A 22,729-nucleotide genomic window follows, 5' to 3' on the forward strand; every position below is an offset into this window, starting at 1 on the left:
ATTCGACGGTGGCTCATTTTATTCACACGACTGTCTTTCTACTGAAATATTTTTCTTTTATCTTGATTGTATCGTTAAATATTTAATCGAAAAATAATCCAGCAGTATTTCCACAGTACAGGTGTTGATTATGATCAACAATTGGCAGTATCGAATTGATTACTGGAAAGAAATCTATTTCAGTGACTTTTTAGAAAACAATAGTGAACTTGAACAATGCTAGAGCGATTTAAATGTCTAGTCAAGCATTGGACTTCAATGTTCACATGACGAGCCTCGGGGCAATGCAACTGACAGTGCGACGCTCGACGTGCGTTGAAAAATATTTATATATTGTTCTTATTCGTCAGTAGCTTGTAGAAAACGAGCGTATGACTCAGCTACTCTGGAGTTACGTTGCGAAATTTTGGCGTACCTGTAATAAGTATATACACGTATGTGCGAAGTTTGAACCAGCTATTGACTTACGCATCGAACGCAATCGCGTTTGACATTTTGTCTTCAATACTTGCTTCAGCTCTATTTCCCTCACCAATTTATTGCCCTCCAATCGCATTGCATACAACAGAGAAGATTAGGTAAATGCAATATCCGCACGTGTAGCACGCAGATATTTAGAATATATAGCGTATATATATATACTGCAGTTTACCGGCTACAAAAGTATTCATAAGCCCGCAAGTGTTCGATTTGCGTCACATATTATGACGTTTTGTGTTTGGAAAAGTGAGTTGAAAAATAAGTGATACTATTTTTTGATATGCGTGACCTAAGGCGATGCGCAATTTTTCATTACACAGGTAGGATTGAGAACTGCGAACGATCCTCCGAAACGGTTAAACATCGCACATGGCGTATAAGCAGTTTGTTCCATTCCCGGTATGTTTAACCACTAATTAGTTTCCAGCAGGTACTCATATGCATACGTATTTATCAAGATAAATCTCAGTATTAATAGCTCCGAGGTAACTTCTTGGTACTCTCTTATATTTCCTTCTTGGTTACGTAGAATAACCACTTGAATTTGTCAAAATAACATCTTCGCAAGAAACACGTTGCTCGATGGTGGGTAATTTAATAAATTTTGCTCACCGTGATGTGTAAACATCTAAAACCGCACACGATTGCCGGATAAATTTGTAAAATTTGGCGACAAGGACCGGACACAATATCCCGGAATGCGCAATTGGGATAAAATTGTACAAATCATTATTTACCATTAGCCGACTCTTCGATCAATGACTGGAGCGACGAGTGCGTCTTTATTGTTAGCTAATCGCTTTCCGAGCTTTCGGCCTTGGGTTTACAAATTTTACTGCAAACACGTTGAAAATTTTCGTGACGTACAAAAGATTGTTTCAGAGAATCGTTGGTATCGTTTCGAGTCTGTAAACTTGAGCAATAAAACCTTTATTCTCGCACTTGATCGAGAAAAGCTCAAGAAATATCTCAAGTGTTTAATGAGATACGGAGTATGATTCAGATAGCTATCTTCGTTGATAGCGGTGATTACTTATTATCTATATTATTATTAGAACCTTATGACGATTATCTTGCATGTCCAATCTATTTCGAGCCTAAGTGAACACTTGATAATCATGCAGAGTCTTCGTTCAGCAGCTGCTTCGTATTGGAGAAACTCTTTACTCTGACTCTAATCATTTACACGGTGATATGTACTATCAATCTCTCATTAATCGGGTTCCGTTTAGTCATGCCGAAGTGACGTTAAATCCCGGTACGCAAAAGTGAATATTTAGTTTTTATACATCGTGCTTGTAGCTGAGAGCAGAGACGTATAACCGAAGAAGTTTCCGCCTGACCAGGAAAAGTATCGCGCAACTGCGTATTGAAAGGAAATTGGTTTCTGAACCTCTTCGGCGTAAAAAAACTTGTATTTATCCTGGTTCTGAACGAATTTACAAAACACGCAATATCACATTTTAAACTTGGCGTGAAGAATTTATCCCCCAACTTTCTACCACCAACCGTAGTTTGAATTGGACGGTAAGCAGCTAGAAAGTTGAACTGATTCTGCGTATACCGATACAAATAAATTCGAACCGATATTATGATACCGTCGAAATTTCTCGTATACAAATCGCCTACCGCGAATCGACCATCTACCTTAATGTATACGGACGCGTAAGCAGATACGACGAAATGAAAATCAGGCTGGATCGTGCGACATGTAGACACTGCGTGTAAAAATAATCTTCCAAGAAAATCCAGTCGATCTTTATCCGGGTTGGCGATACAGCGGAACGGTCTGGAATTAATCGAAATAGGGTTTATCGTTAAGTTCTTGTTTATGTACTTGAAGATAATTATATTGTGGTTTAGTTCTGTTCGCATATTGCCTGGATTGAGTGCCAGGATCCATGTCGAGCCCTGCAACGGGTTCGTTCGACTTTGAATTTCGAATGAGGGGAATAACGAACGAGGGCTATTCTCGCGGCAGACGCAGACATCCCAGCAATTCCGAAACGCTATTTAGATGGGCGGAATAATTTTTTTTTTTCACTCGTTCGAATATCTCGGCACTCGACTTCAGCTTCGCCGCTACAATTAGAACGCGACTTTGAGGTCCGAGGTTGAATCTGTTTTCCTTGGCCCGCAAACCCACCATGCACGTTTCAAATTATCGCTAATCGGCCCATGTTTGTTATACCACGAAATCGCATCTCAGCACATGACGTTATACACAGGCTTAGGTAATCGCTGGAAATAATAGCACAGATGTTTACCGGCGGTCATTAGACCAAATTTAAGATAATCAACGTGACCGGTATATGAGATAACTTTGACAAACCGGAAGAATACAAATTCAGCCACGTAATTAAGATTGTTTTTGAGTTATTATACTTACAAGTTTTTAGACCAAAGTACTACTTTACCTTATTTGATGATCGGAATTTTTATGCATTCTGTATAATTGATGAACATATTATCAATTTTTGCTAAATCGTGTCATCTTCATATCTAGAGTTGATCAGTTTCCGTCTGTTTCTTGGAATTTTTGGAATTCTAAGCGTGGCAGTTGAAACTGAAATTTTCTTAAGAAAATTCGTTCGTCCATAAAATTACTGAATCTGATCCCGTTGTAAAATGTCAACGTACGTACTCGATCTACTAATTCCTATCCACTCCGTGTATGGAATTTATCAGTACATAATATCAAAAGGCCTATAACCCCGTCCGTATAATATATGCCACGCGCTGGCCTTCTGATAATTAAGTCTTGAACGATTTGACGGTGATTAGCACAGGCGCCAGAAATCTAAATTTGCATATATTTCGGGTGGTTCGAGGTAATAATTACGGTTTTACGTCACGATTTAAGCGTGGTCGACACACGTACGAGAAAATCTGACTAATACCGGCGTAGGGCAAAGAATTTTCTTGGTCTACTCGAAATAGGCCCATTGGATATATACGTTGTACGACCATATGCACAGCCAAGGTTCGGCTCCGGCTGGCGCTCTTCTAAATCTCATCCTTTTTAGTACAGCTTGGCGGGCGTCGTCCGTCTGAACGTCGGGACGTCGTTTTGTACCCTCTTTTCAACCCGGAGACATCGCCCGAGGGAGAGGAGTTCAACCGAGAACGAACGGGCTCAGGACCGTCTGGTGGTTTACTTTCTCCCGGGCACTTTTACAGTAGGTACCGGAAATGCGTTCGGTTCTTTTACAATAATTCATTCATTTTCCCAAATTCTCCAATGGAATGATGTATTCTACAATAGATGAAGACTTGAGTATGACGCGCAACTAAAAAATCAGTCTCAGTATTAGTTCACAAGTACAAGGTAATCGGTTCTTTTCTCAGAGCTTGTTGAAACTTGAGTGTGACCAGGAGCCGGAAGATGAATTCATCGTTCGTTGAAAAGCTCTTAAGACCAATTGTAATCGCCATTTCAATTATTGTATAACTCGTCACGTAGAGAAAAATTTTATTCAAAGAATATCCTGCAGGAGTAAAGGGTACCTCATATATGAAAATCATTTCCAGCGAGTGACGTCAGTTCCAGGGAAGCTGGAAGCCGCAGCTTGGCACCGAGCAGGTGAAGAGAGTTTAAAAATTGTAAGTGCATTCTATTTTCAGACAAGACTCATTTCGCCTACGGACCTGGCTTCTTCAGCGGCCCTTACCCTGCACCGTCGCTAAGCAACGCCCAAGCCCATTTCCCAGCCCCATAGGCTTTTATAAAGCTGCAACAACTGCACGATGTGAAAAATGTTTGCTCGGAATGGCCGCCGCTCGTCTGTCGCTTTAGATTTACAGTGGTGCCGACGGATTTTCTTAAGAGCCAAGGTAACAGCCAGGTTAGGGCTGTGCAAAAGTGAAGACCTACGAGTTGTGGATACAAAGGATCCTAAAAATTTCACGGTCAGAAGGAAATACCGGTGTTTGAGAATCGGGGATGTATCGGGCGGCGTCGGATGAAATCGTGGAACATCGTTGAACAGGTGAAACAGAGTAGAGAGGTTGTTGGCTTGGGCGGAGCGGTTTCGATCCGTCGGTCGTCGGGGTAAAACCAGACTGGGAAGCGGCCACATACCCGACCCTGTCTCTGGCCATTCCCGGTAACCGGGAGATCGATCAGGTCTGCATTACCCCTCGTTGAATTTACTCAGCTGCGGCTAGGTTGGATTTCGAGAGGCCTGCATCGATGCAATTCACCTTGTACGTCAGCCATAGGTCGCCTGACCTTTTCTCTCACCGACAATCGTCCGTCCTGTGATATCGTACCCGTTAAAATCGGATGCCAGGCATACTTGACGCCGGTTCATCAATATCCTTTTTAAGCAGTTCAAAGTTATTTCGAAGGACCATGGGCGTGTTCGGAAATTGACCGAAAGTACTGTCAGTACTGAAAATGGTATAGTCCAAGTGACATATACTGTAGATTTTCAGTACTGACAGTACTTTCAGTCAATTTGCGACTACGCTCCATATGCAGTGTCGACGGTCTCCGCACACCGTGAATCAGATGTGAATGCCCGGTATCGTGTAAGTCGTATCCTTTGTTGGTAAGAGATCCGATGAATATTGGCTGTCACGATTTCTCGCGTAAGTGTGCACAACGAACGGTGGCAATGTCCCGTGTTGCGGGTGTGCGGCGGATTCCATAAAAATTCCACTCAACGAAACGGACTTGTCGTTGTAGGATAGGGGCCGGATTTTATATACGGTATACCAACGTACCATTACGTTTAATGAGAATAAACGGGACTCGAGAGACCATTTCTTCATTTGCACTGACGTTCGCTGCTGAGAGGATCGAGAAAATATATTCATCCAAGAGAATATTCCACGTCTTACGGAAGAAGTTGGAGTAAATTGACAACAAGCGTATCGTATCGTTTCGATACACTTGTACGACAAAATTCTTAGGATAATTCTGTTTGTACGAAACATTTACCAAGGTCTCCAGACGGACTTCCGTCGATCCTGCGTTCAAGGTCTTAACAGCACCCTATTCCGACGAGGCAAAGAACGAACTGCCCCTTGTCTCTGTCGCTCTCCTCTCTGCAGTCTGCCACGGTTTCCATTGGGCGCCATGTCAGCGGGCCAGGGATGGCTATGGCTATGGCTATGGCTATAGTTAAACGCCGTTCCCCGAGGCTTGGGATCGGTGCAGGGTTCAACCGTCCGACTTTGTCTGACTATGTGCGATCACGTGGGCAACCAGTGGCGCTCGTTACGAAATTTTCTTCCCACGAAGTCTATACACGCAGGTTGGGTTTTTCTCACTGCCTTTACGAGTCTTTATCTAGCCCAGTGCTGGAGCTTTAAATATAACTCAGGGCTTCGCGTACGGCGTTTCGTCATTTTCAGTTATCACACCATGATTTTCTCCTCTTACGTTACAAACATACATACATATGTATGTATATATGTATACCACTCGGAGATGTCGTCCTAAGATTACGTGCCTTAGAATTACGGTCAAGGAAATGTTTCGCGATTGTCAATACAGTATCTATTTTCCGGGTATAATATTAGACTCCACCTGTCAATTAACGTCAATACACACACGTATGCTATATCACGATCGTGGGCGAAGAGTCGAGTCCGACCAAATTTCGTGTACGCGACCTCGATCTTCCACGTATAACCGTATTAGTCATAAGTCCATTGTGAAAAAAGCTCGGAAAGTTGTATAATATAAAACTCGTGTAAAGGCTTCGCAAAGCTGGGGTGCAACGTAACGAATCGACGAGAAACTCTTATTACACGGAAGAAAAACCCGAGCGAAAATCAAAGGTGTATGCATATATGGAGCTCCATTGCGTATACAGGCAGTGACGTGTTTTTTCGTTATGATCGTGATTTCTCAAGGACTTCGAGAACGATTACAAGGGTGAGCTCACTTCTTGTCAGCACGTTCGTTCGCACAGTCAGTTATAAACTGGTATCACGTGTTTACTGGAATGAGATATACGAGTATACCACGTTACATGTATAATTTCCAAAAGTAATTGAAACAACCATTCGAGTAATTAAGCCGATTATATTCGCATTACGAGTTTGTGTATTAAGCTCGATAATAATGTATAAAAAAAAGAAAAAAAAGAACAAAAAACTGCAGTTACCGTCTAATTACATACATTTTCAGCCAGACGGTAGGACCTTGAAATTTGAAGGTTAAAAGTTCCGTCGAAAAGCGCAGAATGCATGTTGCAAACATTTCATTTGTGACGAAATCTCTACGACGTCGAAGACTTGATGATTTTCACGGTGGTGATTCGCAATCAAAAACCACCGACACGTTTGACATTTGCATCGAAACTGGAACAATTACTAGCTCACTAGATTTTACGATTCGATTCGCCATTATTTTCGACATGTGTGGGCAGTCGAACGATCATACGTATTTCTAACGCGCTTATTGTTACAGTCGCACGTGTAATTTTCTCGTGCCAAACCTGTGTGCAAAGTTTACTCAGTCAAGCAGGTCATACATGCCGCGTTAATTCATACTGAAATAAAAGCTTGTAATATCTTGTGGATGTTTATTCATTCCGGGTATATTCAATTGTAATTACGGATCGTTCGCCAAAAAAGCTGGATAACGAGTTCAAACTCGATCGTGAATATACCTCGCAATATAATATTCCTGTCGCAGGAGGTGAATGACGATAATTGATGAAAATAATCAGACACCGTGATGTTAACGGCGTGAAAACGGCGATAAAAACGTCGAGAGATCACCCCGAATGCGTCAGCCGCTGAGGCTACGTCAGGGGATAAAAATTGTTCGAAAAAGTTCGACGGCCTATTTATAAGCACGTGTTAATGTCCGGAAAACTTTTCGGAACGGATATTTTCCAAGAGTATCAAATAAAGTTTGAGGAATCATGCGTCGTGACATCATCTCAGATACGGAGCACGTACAACACAGTATATTCTAATGGAAGTCTGGGAACCAGTTTTGGATGAATAAATTTTTTTGTTTCTTCATGTACGATTTATACTCCATGTACGATTCTTTCCTGCATCGATCGAAAGATTCAAGGAAAATTGTAATCTCAGTCATTACTTGATAATTGTAAGGAGAAGTTGGACGTTTCTCAAGAAACATAAGCGGAAAATACGTGTGTGAACAGATGACCCGAAGATCAAAGTCGTATTGGGATCGAAAGTGTGTTTTGAATTCGAGTCCGAGCGTGATCGTAATTACTGTCCCGATTAAAATTCGTAAAATCAAAGTAGGTCAAATAGAGAATGAAGCGTCCTTTTGTCAGATGAGAAAATCTATTTCCGTTCATCTGCAATAATTTATAGCAATAAAACTTGGCGTGGTGTAGAATTAAAATTGCGATACTCTATTTCTGTGACACGGATTAATACTCTGTAACGATTACGGCCGACCATCCAATGACCTAATTGATAATACATCGAGCTATAATTTGAAAGCTGAACCCAATTCCACCGTCAACATGACGACTATTCCACTTCCGTCTCTGCAGGCGAAAAGTCGAGGTCAACCATTCCGTTGAATAAATACGTTAGGTTCGATTCAAGCCAGCCGAGAATACAGTGTATGATCAATTTTTTATTTTCAATAGCGAATGCGATGCGAATAACCGTGGGCCAGTACCTTTTGGTACGCTGCCATAAGCGATGACTGCGTCCGAACGATTTTTACGATCGTAAAAGCAACGTAACGCAAAGTTCTTCGGAGATTAAAAAGTTGGGGAAATTAAGATCGTCCGGGATTATGTGCGGTAGATATATAAGTATAAATTAGGGCGAGTCGCAGAAGCGGGGAGCTCTGCATTTGAACCGGGTTCATGGCTCTGACTGTACCGGGAGTAGCTTATAGGTTTATTTATAGAATGCCATCCGTGGAGGATTGACCGTAATACTGGATCACGTGCGTAGAAATAACCTGCTGCATGAGATGCTGGGAGGAGACTCGACGCCGCCCCCCGATATAATATAATATCTGCTGCAGAAAAGGGGCGAGAGAGTTAATTACCCTACTTGAAGGATGCAAGGTGGTTGGGGGGGAATCCCCGGCCTGGGAAAAACATCGATGGTGAATTGTCCGAACGGTTCTGCATAAGGCGTAACCGGTAAATCGTCGGGTGAACTTCCAGACGTGTTTAATTCTCGACCACTTTTTACCCCCGCGTTCCGTTTACGCTCGATCTATTAACGAGCTCCGTATCGGCAAAGCACTCTTGGTACGTTTTATGACAGCTACACCCGAAGACTTGCTTCTGTGTTTTGCTGCAATTTGCAGCACGCAGCTAGCGGAAAATAAAAAAAAAAAAAAAACCAATCACTTGGAACATCCCGCGATAGAGTCCATTTATGAAACGTGTTGTATAATGTGTGCAGGTGGATAATTGCTTGGATAAAATCGAAGGTAAATAATTTTAAGCCGTAATTACATGTCCGTGGTGGCAAATGCAGTGTATATTGAAACGGCACGTCGCAATGGACCGTGAAGAAAGTCTCTTTAGATATTTCTCAACGAAGTTATACGAGGAGAAATTCGCGCGTGCGTGTTGCATACACGCAATATACACAAATACAGAGGTACCTATCTACGTTTACTAACCGTGATTCACAATCAGAGAGAAAAAGTTTCGAGCAAATGGTGATCTTAACGTATGGAAGTTAAGCGAAATAACGGTACACTTCACAATGCGCTAATGAGGTATTGCAATTTATCGGTTTGGTTTCCAACCCCAAGGCGGTAACTCGTCTGTAACTATGTACTAGGGATCACCGAATGATGATTTGCGCACATCGGTTCGTAAGAATAGACAAGTATTGGAACGAAATTGAAAATGTTATAACCGATTCTCAAAACGTCAGTCCGAGAATAGACCGAGGCGATGTGACGTAGAAAACGACGACCGTTCACTTTCAACGATTGCGTTTTTATTTTATACTCTTCAACCTCTCATCGTATATATATATATATATGCGAACGTCACGGCAGACGGCAATCTTCTGCCGTGTATAATAATCCTTGCAGGAGTGTTTTTGTTAAATATAGTCGACTCGAGGTTTGGGACTTCCTTGAGCACTCCTTCTGCGTATACAAAAATTCCTTACGTACGAAGATTGTAACCGGTCCAGCAGTTCCCGCATTATTACGTCACGACGGCAATCTCTGATAGAGACATGCGTAACTGATTTGAATATAACGATAATCAATAAATCCATAACAACGTACATATTTTCATTCTGAGGATTACATCTATTTATACATATAGCCTGAAATCCCGACGACGTTTCAACCGGGTAATTCCCATTCCGGACCACGTTTCAGGGTCTATTTCTCGGACCTGCTACCAGTATAATATGTTAAATATGTGACTGTGAGGGAAATCCCAAAAATTGTAACAATGTAATTTAGGACACGTGCAAAAATTCGCTTCAATATCGCAAACTTTCATCACGTATAGACACGGTTTGCATAAGTTCCCTTCTTCCGTCGTTGCAACTTCACGTAACGTTATTTTACAGATTTGACAAACCTCTGGAAGACCTCTGTTAGCACTATTCTTTTTTTTGTTACGACGTCTACAAGCCATTTTTCATGATTTTTTGCGCCATGTCTGCTGGCTGTACTCTTTGTATTGACATTGATTCGATTGAAGAAGCGAATACTGTTTGCTTATTAAAGTGTCAAATCTTTGTTTCTCACGTATATTTAGTATTATAAATCGTTATGATACCGTGCTCGCCGTGAATAAATTGTAACCGTTGCCACCAAGTCAGAATTACCACTCGATCGGAATTTACCAGGATCTTATTTATTTTCTTAAAAGCAAATATTACTGATGTAGAAAAACTGTACAGATTATTTAACGATTTTGAATATTTTTCGAGGAATGTCTAGGTTCTTTTTCAAACAACGTTTTTCTCCATGTTATTACAGTAACTTTGCACTAATGGTTTTTATTTACTTCTCCTTGAAAATAATTATATGAAACGCGGTTGGGAATTGTTTACCATTTTATGAAATTTGTTCAGACGGGCATAACATTTCTCTCTTGTATAAAAAAACTTTGAATTTTTACCTACACTGGCAACGAATCGATGAGAAGAATTGTCTAGAATCGAGTTAAAAGTTCCAAACTGATCGGAGATTCGAAAAAACCAGAAAAATTTTTGCATACAGTATATCGAATACGATATTTGGGACATGAAGTAGGGTGAGAAGAGAGGTACAAAACGCAAAAAAAAAAAAAACAATATAAACTCAACTGGCAAATTATTTAACAAGTCCAGAAAGTTCTTTTCACCATTAGTCATTCGTACAATTCATTGACAAATATTTAACCTATGCGTTTGTTTATACGGGCTTAGACGCGTCGCACTTTCATGAAAAATTCAGCAATTAGTATGCATTATAGAGTAAGCGTAATGTACGTACTATGCAAAGCAATTACACCTGAGACACCTGAGCTCGTGACTCCGACTGTGAGAATTTCGTCTCTTTTTGCGTACAATGAATTCGTGTCCGCCAAGGCCAACGCGAACTAGAAGCACGTATTAGGAAATAAATACCTATAGGTAATATCCACGCTGCTTAAACAGGCAGATGGCAATGTGGATTGATGGACTTCATTGAGAACTATAGAGCAAGAAATTAAGCGGTTCAACAATCAATTGTCATTGCGTGAATTTTACTTATTGTTAGACCTTTTCTCGCGCCGAGGCTTCTACGTCAGATGGTGAATTACTCGTGTGGCTACTTGACTCTTTACAGTGTCAGCTATTTCCAGCCTCTCTTATTGCGAAATTCAATCCAACCTCGATTTGCGCCTACATCGATTAAATCATGCAATTATCTGCGCGGTGATGAGAATCAATATTGTACGGATAATATTGACAGTTATTATTATAAAATCATGCTGATCCGACGGCGGTGCGTCGGACTTTGGAAAAGCTGGTTTATCAATTTTTCTTTCCAGTGTATAATACGGTCGATAGTACGTTGTTGAAATAAGCAGCTTATAATAAACTTTAGAGAGAGAGAGAGAGGGAGCGCGGAGTCTGCTCACGTTCAACATCTTTATACAGGTAAATATTTTGCCAGCAGTTCAAGAAATGGTTGGATATATTATCCGGCAGTTCGGTTAGAATAACGAACGACGATTTTCAGAAATCGGTTAATTTTCATCAGCACATCGTGGACAAATTTACCTAGTGAAAACCTCTGATCCTGTTTATAGGTATAAGCGGAATGACGAGGCGGTCGATAAACTGGATGATCTTAGATTTGGGTATCTTGTCCGAGTAACAAAGTGACCAATCGAATTCACGACCCGCCTCTGTTCGGCTGTTTGAAAGGTCAGTAGACACAAGGCGACCGTCAAGTCCATACCTACATGCTCTTTTCTCGTCAGCCTCGGACTTTTACTCACAGATTTGCACGATTGGAATTCAGGAACCAGAGAACTGAATGCACGCTCTGCCAGCTGTTAGAAGATCCCTGTATATTTTAATTCTCTGTGAGACGTTTGAATACCACCGCACGTGAACGAGCGTGCAGACTCAGCGTTGCTTCCAGATATAAATTGTTTCTCATGGGATTTTCGAATAGCAAATTCGCGCTAGGGAATAAATCTTACAAACGCTGCTGAAAATAGGCTACTGGCGACTGTGGCATGGAGCGCAGACGCACGGCTAGACGTTCGACCGCTGTGTTCTTGGGGACGCCCCCGCGATATAGGGAATAAGAAATCGTCTAGGCGTACAATAAAACCATAGACAATCACACGGGCAACCTTTCGAGGAAAGGCCACTCTGATTAATAATCAACATAACAGCGGGCGTCGAGCTATTACCACATTACCACAATTCGCAACATTGCGTGAGGTATACAGCTTCGACGAGGAGTCTTTCGAGTTGGCGTTGCTACAAGGAAATACCAAATCATGGCCATTGGCATATAGACGAATGAGAGGAGCAGCGATACAGGGAAAGCCAACTTTAGGCGAAGGTTACTGCTGGCTAAAGATAACTTATCTTGACCGGTGTGCATGTGGTCAGCATGTGATTATTTTTAGTGTATGAACAGTAAGAAAGTATCACAAGCTAGTCATATTTTTTTAGCAAACTATTACGTTTTTTTCCTTGATCCCCCAGTTTCCGACTATTACGCGCTCCAGTTATATATCGCATCATGAAACAAGGATCAGCGGTATCTCGGTAATTTATTCATAGTATTCATCCATGGACAGAGAGCCGAGCTGCATATCTGCGAGAGTGTAAGAAGCCGCTGGGACAAAAAAATTGAGAGTCGGAATTCAGTGAATGAAATGCGAAGAGTAAGATGAGTCAAGGTTGTTAACTACGCATGCATTTGCAAAATAGCTTATAATTCTGTTGCATTATTTAAACGAGTGCACGCAACTCTCTACGCCCTGCACAAACGGTAAATCGCGATGGATAAACAAGTACGTTTGAAAGTCACAATTTCTGAAATATTTCCCGCAAAAGCATGTAAATTCGTTATTCAGACTTAATTCAAGGATATTTTACAGCCGAGCTCGAGATAAATTCGTTTGCAAGACGGGATTTGAGTGTTGAATTATGAAAAAAAATGAATGAAAGAAATGTGAAGGAAATGAAGAGAACCACCGGTATATGGCGAACTGTGGTTAAACGCGAATTGAGAACAGTGTCGGATGTACAAAGACGTGCGTGAAAGAAATCAGGCATTATGATGCATGCGAAGCATGAGTGATAGAACGGGTCTCTTTCTGCCACGTTAAAATATTAAGCGATAACCTAAAGCTGATTCGAATATCCACTTGTATGCTGAGATAATTTTGTAATCCATTGTTTGCGAATGAAAAAGATATTTGGTCGAAATGCTGCGCAAAATTTTCTGATGTCAGTGAGCGTTAGTTTGATAGCGTAGGCTTAAAACAGACTTGCCGCGATCGGTACCATTTTCCGCTCCCAATGGACTTTGTCGTGAGGCAATTCGTATATTTCTGGATTAGGTATATTCAACTATACTTTAGGGCTCACAAATTGAATGCTCTATGTTTGTGACGGGTATTCAATTATTGGATGAGCCAATAGCATTCCCATAACTTATCGATAACACGAGAATGTTTTTCAAGCTTAAAACAGGAAACGGAACTGTGCATATGCGACGAGTCTACTATGTTAATGTGATCGCTAATAGGAATGTCACGCCATGTGTTTCAGGTGTCACAAGACGACCGGTATCCAGTGTTCCTTTGACCGGAAACCGTGTCCCCGGCATTATTCCAACGGCATTATATCGGAGAGTTCAAAAGCTATTGTTGTTGTTGCTGTTATTTATTTATTTAGTTGTGTTTTTTTTTTTTTTTTGTGCATACGGCAGAAAAGTAGAGGTCTCTGTTCAAACTTTTATCGACTCTATTATAATAACTCTCCAAGAACTTTGTTCAATCCTCTGTTTCTTTATTGCCACGATATTAACCGGTGAACATCATGTTATGCCATATACTGTTTTCATTCCGGCCAGAATCAGGAATGATTTACTGAAAATTATGGATATTTACTGTTTTTGTCACGACTGGAACTCATGTCTGTGATGTACGTGGATTGCTGTGGTACATATTACTCCAAGACCATTTTATACAGGTAATACGTTCGATGATAGGTCGTAGGAGTTCTAAACATCATAATTTACCGGTTGGTGTTCTGGCAATGAAATAGTCTTACGCCTAGAAAGAGAAAAGATTCGACGAAACTTGTCGACACACCGGCACCGACCGATAAATATATAAACAAATTCCGGGATATCTGTACGGAAAAATTACGGTTTAGAATATGAACATTCAAGTAAACAGTTCCGTTAAAAAAAAGTACTCAGGTAAAGTAGAAAATACGAGAAGCTAATTAGAATTGAGATGATAATTGCTTCGCCAAGTATCGCCGTAACTCCAGACTTGGTGAATCATCGGAATGAATTATTCTGTTCGAATAAGTAATTCTTGTAAACAATTCATCATGCGGAAACGTTCAAAACATTTCGGGAAACTTTTTAGCGGATTTAACTCGTCGTGACAAATGAAAATTTCATTTACTCAAGAGTAATTCATTTTCTTCTTGCAAACATGAGTCAATGGTACAAAAATCAACGAGTGTAGGATTTTGTAACTGTAATTACAGTTTCATCGTAAAAAGAATACATAATTTTCTTCTTTCAAGCGCGCATGACAGGATCGAGTTTTTTTCCATTTCCGTGACGGAATCACGTGTTACCACCTGACACAATAAGGTCTCCATTGGTGGTTCGGATATCACCGTGGTTTCGAATGCAGTGAGTACTTCGCTAACGACCGAGAACAGGCAATTTCCGGTGTAGGTTTTTCCACTAATCATAAGCACGAACGGTTCGCTATGGAATAAAACTTCCCGTCGATTTGTCAGCGATTGTAGAAAATTCATAAATATAGCAGGTGAGTAATTGGGTACGCAATTAAGGCGATCATTCTCAAGTTGTTGTTTACATATTTTCTAGAGGGGAAATATTGGCCCTCTGACAGAATGAGTCAATGCTTACAGTGATTTAGCACTTGAAGCGAGACGCAGTGGCTTATCACTTTTTCAGTAGCCAGGTAATTAATGCACGAAAAAAGATGAGTAGCGTTCTGATACCCTGTAGGATTCAACTTTAAATTTCTCTGGCGATAGTTATAATACGGACAATAGACATTGTTCGGAACACTCTTTGCGGTACGATCGAATTATGTTAATTGATTGCGATAACCAAACAGAGGTCAGTTCCTCTGTTATTTTACAGGAAATATTTTACGTAGACTGACCAAGATCTGTTTGTTGTTATTTCTAAATATATGAGTGTGAATATTGTGTACAACGAAAACCCGACTACAAATTTCATATCTCATTATCATTTTCAATTCCTTATTTTACTTGTTGAAAATATGACAACATCATCGATTTCTTCGTCGAATGGGAACTGAAAAGAGCGAAATTCTGTGACAGGAAAATATCCTACCGAACGACAGATGTAAACGCAACGAGTTCGCAACCGAGCCGTAGATTATGACAATACGCAAACACATATATGCAGCTACTTAAACTTCAACAAACATTGTATAATTGTTGTTTGCGTCACAGCCGTTTGACACGCTGATCACAATTTGTTCAATTACGTTGTCAGGATGAAAAGAGTAAAATGACTGCAAAAACAAGAGATACTCAAGGGTTCGTAGACAAAAATAAAGTGTGCTTGAATATTTTCATGGTGACATTGACGTTGTCGAAGGCTTTTTGAAAAGCTTTAATTAATATTTCAATGCAACGAAATAAGGTTAAACTGCAGGTTGCACAAGACACAAGACTCGCTAGCGTTCGTAAAATATTATACCTAAATCTTTCGTTCAAATTACCAAACGCGCTTTGCTCAGCGGTTTATTCCACGACCTCAAAGGACGGCACGTGTCCGCGCGTGGGTCTTGGGGCCCGATACGCCTAGGTACTTCGCAAGCCTGCACAGACAGCAGGTATTCAATTTCTTGGCGTGTGCTCATCACGCTGACTTATATGCATAGCAACGGTTATCGGATCTAGGCAAGAGTCAGCGTCTGTAATGCATCTGCGACACATTGCACGTGTTCAGAGCTTGCGGGTAGTTTCAAAGGCGTGGATGGTCTACGATGTGAAATTCGAACGAGACGTTTTGCGAGAATAAAGTATTTCGCCAATCACTGCAACGTCCGTAATGTTATTGTCTTTACATTTCACGAAGGTTATTGCACTCTGAAAATTCTGGTTTCAAACTTCTTCTTCTTGTCTCGCGAGGCACGTTCTCAATTATGATTCTAAATGGCTGGCTCCGCTGCGCGGTAATACCGAGATCGCTATTTTGCTTCGTGTTTTCATCCCCATCGTCCTCACCGTTCCGAGCAGGATGGTGCTTGGCTACATGAATCGCGGGCATATTGTATGCAATCGTGCGTAATACGAGAACGGAAGAAGAAAAATGAGATTACGCTTGTCGAGTGTAATGAACGGTGGTTAGCGGTAGAAAGAAAGAACCATATTCTTTGTCCGAAAGGCAACAAACTAGTGTCTTCTTCAAAGCTATTCAACGTCGCGTAATGCACTGTATTGTAATACATGTGTTACCTTTCCAAGGCTTGAATCTGTAAGTACCTGTAACGCAATTGTTTAGTTTAAAAACTTATTCCCATTGATGATTCATGTATTAACGTAAGTGACGAATAGTCTGTTTACCTGTGTGCAAAGTCGAAATTGACGCAGTGGGTAACATAATGCTCCTTAGAGAATCGAACGATGATGAATGGATGTTTGAAACTGGAAGTAGATTGTATACAACTGCAACCAAAGGCGTTAGTCATTTTCTAAGGCGTTAAATTGCTTTTTTTCCTTCAATATTTTCATCGCTACATCTCATTATACGTATATTGCAAACTCGAACGACATTTGGCAAAAATAGCGGTCACTTCAGCAAATGAATCACCGACGATTACAGTTAGTTATGTGGCGCATGATAGTAAAAGGTGAAGTGGGTCATGATGCGACAACGAACTGTGAAATCACTGGAATTGAGTCTGAATAATTGCGAAGTGTTTACTGGATGAATCGAAACTTCTGAATGTTTTTTTTTCAGATTTTTCGTCGCCAATATGCAAACATAAAAGAATCGCGTTGAACAAGTACCAATTTAATTTCATAACAGTTTAAAGCAAATTTCAATTAGATATCTACTATTCTATATTGTACACGGGACCTTTCAAGAGACTTATCATTTCTCCTATGACGCTGCATGCCAACATTTTCAAGCACACAAAATGTAGGAATATCGTATAAACATCGTTAGCACTAATTTTGCATCAACGCAACGGTCAAAAGTAGAAATTGCATAAAATATTGGCCGACAAACTTTAGTCCAAGTTTCGCTTAGAACAAGCCAAAGACCGAAAGGGTTCAACCGGAAATTGCGTGATGATGACACAGCGAAGAATCAGCGTTGGCTTGCTGCTACGTCGCAGAATCTATGAATTGAAATTAGACAATTAAATGTTCGGCGGTTGAGAGCACGGACAATATAGATGAGTGTACCAATTTAAAAGGTTCGCTCTCCAACGATGTGACATTTTACTGTCTGAGCGACTGCCGTGTCTGCATGAATAATCGTTGATGCGTGTCCTAGAGATAGGCGTGGTGTGGTATATATATATACATATATATACATAGCCACGCGTAGATATATATGCAGTACACATACATAATGCATACATGTCACCGTTTGCAGCAGTTAAAATTCTTACCGAGCCGTAAAGGCACCGGGTTCGTTCGTTGGTCGTAACTTATCTGCAATCTACCTGCGTCAGAAACTCGAAGTACATAGGTGACTATACTGACCTGACACGACTAGCTATCAACGAAAGTTTGTATTGTATTCCGTAATACCTTTCCATATAGGTAGAAAGTTCCCGGGGATTTGAAGGTAAATTCAGCTTGCCTGACAGTCAGTCCGACTACATTCAATCTGCGAAGTCTATTCAACTTTTAACCTTTGGCGACTCTGCGATGGTCATATTACCAGGGAGTTTTCCATCGGTCCGTTGTAATCATTCTTCTGGAACCTTACGGTGCGCTATGACGTCTATTTCGAATGACATACAAACTTTAATAGATGTCGGACGTATATCTATGTTAGATGAGAATAACATAAAATGACCTTAGGATTTGAGCAAGGGGGATTACGAAATCGGATTAAATGGGATCTCGATATAACTGTCTCGGGTGAAAGTAAGATTTGAGTTGAATTTCAAAGCTGTATTATACGGACAAGGCGCAAAATGTATCCGACTATACCTGTTAATGAAATGTGGCGAGCACTAGATAAGCGTATGAAGATTCTCCTCTGAAATCGTCATCAATGCTCAACGTTTGCCTTGGAAAATGAAAGCCACCGAAGGTTCCAAAACTACATCCTGAATCTGTCGCCTGAGCGAAAAGCTTCTTTTGGAACAATATCGACGAACTTACAATCGTGCCAGGGGATCGAATGGTGCGTAACTTACAACATTGTTTAGCGTTCACATCACTGATGCGTAGCTTTGCGTAATGTGACAGGCTGACAACGCACGGGATACACTCCTTAATTTGTCGAGCACCATCACTCACAATAAATACAACGCTTCAGTGCCCATGCCTGTCTAAACAACCCAAATGTTATTGCTTGTACAAGGTTAGAAAACAATAATACACCTTCCATTTTTAGTGACGTTTACTAAGAACGAGTATTAGTACCATCTCCGACCCACGGATATTGTTAAAATTTTGATGGGTCTCGGACCCTCATGCCGTTAAGAAAAACGTGCTGGGTTTTAATAAAGACTCACCGAGTTGTGAAAACAATTGCAAGGAATCTGAAACAAGAAAATGAAATGGTTAAAAATATCGCCGTCGGAAGTCAAACGCACTCTGCACATAGATCGGTATAATCAAATGTTCTCTCTGCCTCGATGCTGCATTTGGTCCTGCCAATTGTACTTGGGGACAATTCGTGCGATGTGTCTAACTTTCGAATAAACGAATACTCACCTCTGCGGCATAGGCACGCAGACATGTTCGTTAAAAAATTTGAGCATCGATTAAACCAACTTGTCCAAAAAGTCAGCATGGACTCGAAATTACCTGAATAGACGGGGCAACTTTATGAAAAACGCTACAGCCTGACAGTTCTCAGAAGGATTTCGAAACTAGCGTATACGTTTCACTATTTAATGTGTTCGGCAAATTTTTCTGGTGTCTGGAGCAGGTTTAGCATTACAATATTCTCTTCGCTGCCAATATTGTATTTTATCGTCAGCACCTGGCAGCTATATAAACCGACTATAGATGAGGAACTAACGCCAATCGATATACGTACCTACGTAAGCTCTCGGCGACTGTATTTTAACGGTCAGTGGGCTAGCCGGGGATCGCTAAGTTTGAATTATTTACCAACAAATCAAAGAATAACCTGTTCGTTTCATGCATTTCTTACAGCCAGAAGTATTGGCGGATAAATTTCTCAGTGGTAATCCGATTGCCTTGGAAATTGTACAAATATACGTCCAAATTATTCCAACATTGGTGAATCATTTACTCGTTTGGCGATACTTACGATTGATTTTGGGTGAACGAAATCATAGAGGCAATTTAGGAATTTACGAAAGAGTATGTTTGACGGAATAGATTCAAGTATTTTGTAACAGTTAAATACTAATGCGTCAATTTTACATTGACGGGAAATATTATTCTGCTAGTTTCACATCCAGTCATTGAAATTTAAGCTATACCAAGTTTGGTCTTTCACTCAAGAGTAGAAATTCGCGAGTCCGTTCCCATTATGAAATTTGACGCGCACACAGCCAAGCTGTTCCGCTTTTCGTATACATATACTTTGATTATTTTCTCGACAGCTCTTAAGAAATCCGCATTACTTCAACTGGTTGGTCGTCTGTACATTATAGTTCCCTTTAATGAAGAGACAAAAAAAAAAAGGAAGTTGTTAACTCGTGAGATATATTAATTGCAGCTACTTTCACGCCACCTTACAAGCTCAAAGAGCACGAAGTTTCTTTTGATGGCCGTGTGCGGGCGGAAGTGAAGAGATTTGTAAGCAGCGTTGCGCATCACTTTTACACTCAAGAACCCGGAGAAATAGTGAAAGAAAATGAAAGGAAGGCAGAAGAAAAAAAAAATACGTGGAATAAACCAGGAATAGTGGATCAGTTTCACATGGATCTTGATCTCCGTATAAGAATTCTCGTGAAACTGGAGTCGATAGACGAATTTACACGCAATTTTATGCTAGACGTTGAAATAATTATTTAAGGAAAACATAAACGAGTAATGTTTGCTCAAAGTTAAAAAAGTGACTCGGATCACCGGCTGCTGTTTTTACCAATGCCTGACATTAGAAGAAGAAACAAGAGAGCATTCTCAGTTTGATCGCGGATCACAGCACCAAAATAATACGACCCACCCGATCGTTGTAAATGCGTTCGCACTTTAAGTACCTATTTTTAAAATCACCAACACCATAAACAAGTACCGCTGATCTCACGCTGTTCTTTTGGCAGATCGAACAGATGACAGAGGCATACGTTTGACCACGAGGAAAGGAATAAGCATTTTCGAGTAAACGGTTAGGTGGACTGATATAACAATATTGGTATGAGAAAATGGTCCTGCGATGCGAACGATGGTTCGATCGAACGGAAGGGATGTACTCGACTTGATCTGCGTTTCGGCTGCGTTTCTAAACGCGGCGCGTGGCTTCGTGCGTCAGTGCAGCACATATCTTGCAGCCGGAATAGATTACACCTAAATATGCGTGCCGACGCTATTTCCGAACGGCCTGGATCGAGGCTTTCGTGATCTAGCATGGCGCTGATGACACGGCTACACTTCATTATTTTTGGCTTCACTCGACTATTTATACCGTCTGCAGGGTGCGCTATGCGTGCGCACTATCTTATACAATATCAGCAGAGACACTGATGATACCTACGCCGACGCACCGTCTTATTCAACACCAATGGCGTGATTTCGCATAATTCAGGTTCACGGATGTTGCAGGGAACGCGGTACTCCCCTTACCGTCGAAACTGCGAAAGCAAGGATCGAATGCGAACGGTTCGTTAGACTAACGACAGGAGTGCCATGTATTAATGGCCAATAATGATGGTACCGCGTATCAATTAGTGAACTTTCATTTTTCAATGGTGCTTCGCAGCGTGAGCGTGTGCAGACACCGATCGTTAGTAGACTTTGATCCGTGAATGGTTACTCAAGCAATAGCGGCACTGTCCGCAAATTGATATTGTTTGTTCAAGGATTGTTACTATTGACAAAGAATGGCGACACCCATCGTTGTCAAAAGCAACCGTTTCGAACAGACCGAACTCCTATTCACCAGTTCTGCGAACGTTTTAAGTGGTTTCCAAGCTAATTCCTTACGACAAATTACAATCGTGTCACTCTAAAATAAAAAGACGCCACGTGATTCGATAACCTTTCTGTACAGACACTTATGTTCTTTCCGCTCAAGGATTGCCGAAGCGAGATAACTTCAAGCGAAGTCCAATCAATCGGTAACGTGTTCTGGCCTGTCTAACGATGCCTGACACCAATACCCATCAGCCATTTTATTTCTAGCAATCTTCGATTTGATATCGAGCTGGTTTCATCACGGTTTCAATATGTCGAACTGGCGAGGAGCCCTTGGCCTCTCTGTGCGACCGTCGTCCGACAACACACGTGAAATAAATCATCGTTCCGCGATGTTCCGATACGGCTGGATGACTCTCGGGGCGCCACGCGAAGTGGCAGCATTCCTTGGAGACCTTTAACTTGGTTCGAGTTGCCTCGCTTCCCGTCCCGGTCGATCGAGGTGGTGTCGTCACGTCAGTAATGACCAATTATCGGAGCGATTAACTTTATTGGTTCTGCATAGAAAATCGAGAAGCTGGCCAATCGCCAGCAAATGACTTCAGGCTTCTAACGGTTCGAGCCTCCGGTGCCTCCAGTTTGCAGCTTCGGGTCTCGTTTCACTGAATCTTTACTCCGACCCGACGGGGTCTCTGTCCGATCGGTCGAACCTTGGTTCATGGCCAGGCGTGTACACCTCGGCGCGTCCGAGGAACGTGAAGAACACGCTTTGCTCGTATTTGGTTCGCCGATCGTCCATTTTGCTGCGAGCATCTGCTACACATATACCCAATCCTACTAGGCATTGTGGTTGAAATATGTGAATTTATCTGACACTTGGATGTGATTTTCAAAATTCATACCAGCTCTTTCAGTTGTCGACTGGAAGCATAAACTCCTCTTCGCAATTACACTATATTTCGCTCTGTGGTCAAACCATCACATTCCGAACTTGAAGCGTGTTACAAGGATAAGAGGTTTGAGTTTTGAATCGACCGTGCCTAAGAGGTCTGGAAATTTATGAACTCCACTGACGCAAGCTTATGTTTTGAAGAACGGAAAAAAATTTCTAACAGATGCAACATTAAGCCGCTCGCATCATTGTAGCTTCATCGACAATTCGTTCAATGGAAAGTGATGAAATCGGTGTGTTTCATGTTTGAACAACTGATGCGGTCATTCTTTTCTTCAATCGATACAATTGCGTGAAAACTTGTTGAGTTTGAACGAAAATAAATCAAACACTTGCAGGAAATTTTAGAAATTAGCA

The 22,729-nt window shown here is 41.1% G+C and overlaps 1 protein-coding gene across 8 annotated transcripts in view; it reads right to left on the bottom strand.

Annotated features, from left to right (window-relative positions):
* LOC124300629 (uncharacterized) overlaps positions 1 to 22,729 on the bottom strand; it is a 134,237-nt gene that overhangs the window by 17,754 nt on the left and 93,754 nt on the right. For 4 of the 8 annotated variants that reach the window (XM_046754926.1, XM_046754928.1, XM_046754930.1 and 1 more), the window contains exon 3: positions 18,882 to 18,908. The exons of the other annotated variants lie outside the window; for them this stretch is intronic. In XM_046754926.1, the coding sequence (XP_046610882.1) occupies positions 18,882 to 18,908 (27 nt within the window). The remainder of the gene's footprint in view (positions 1 to 18,881; positions 18,909 to 22,729) is intronic. 8 annotated transcript variants of the gene reach the window in all.

This window comes from Neodiprion virginianus, chromosome 3 (assembly GCF_021901495.1).
Source record: "Neodiprion virginianus isolate iyNeoVirg1 chromosome 3, iyNeoVirg1.1, whole genome shotgun sequence".
NCBI lineage: Eukaryota > Metazoa > Arthropoda > Insecta > Hymenoptera > Diprionidae > Neodiprion > Neodiprion virginianus.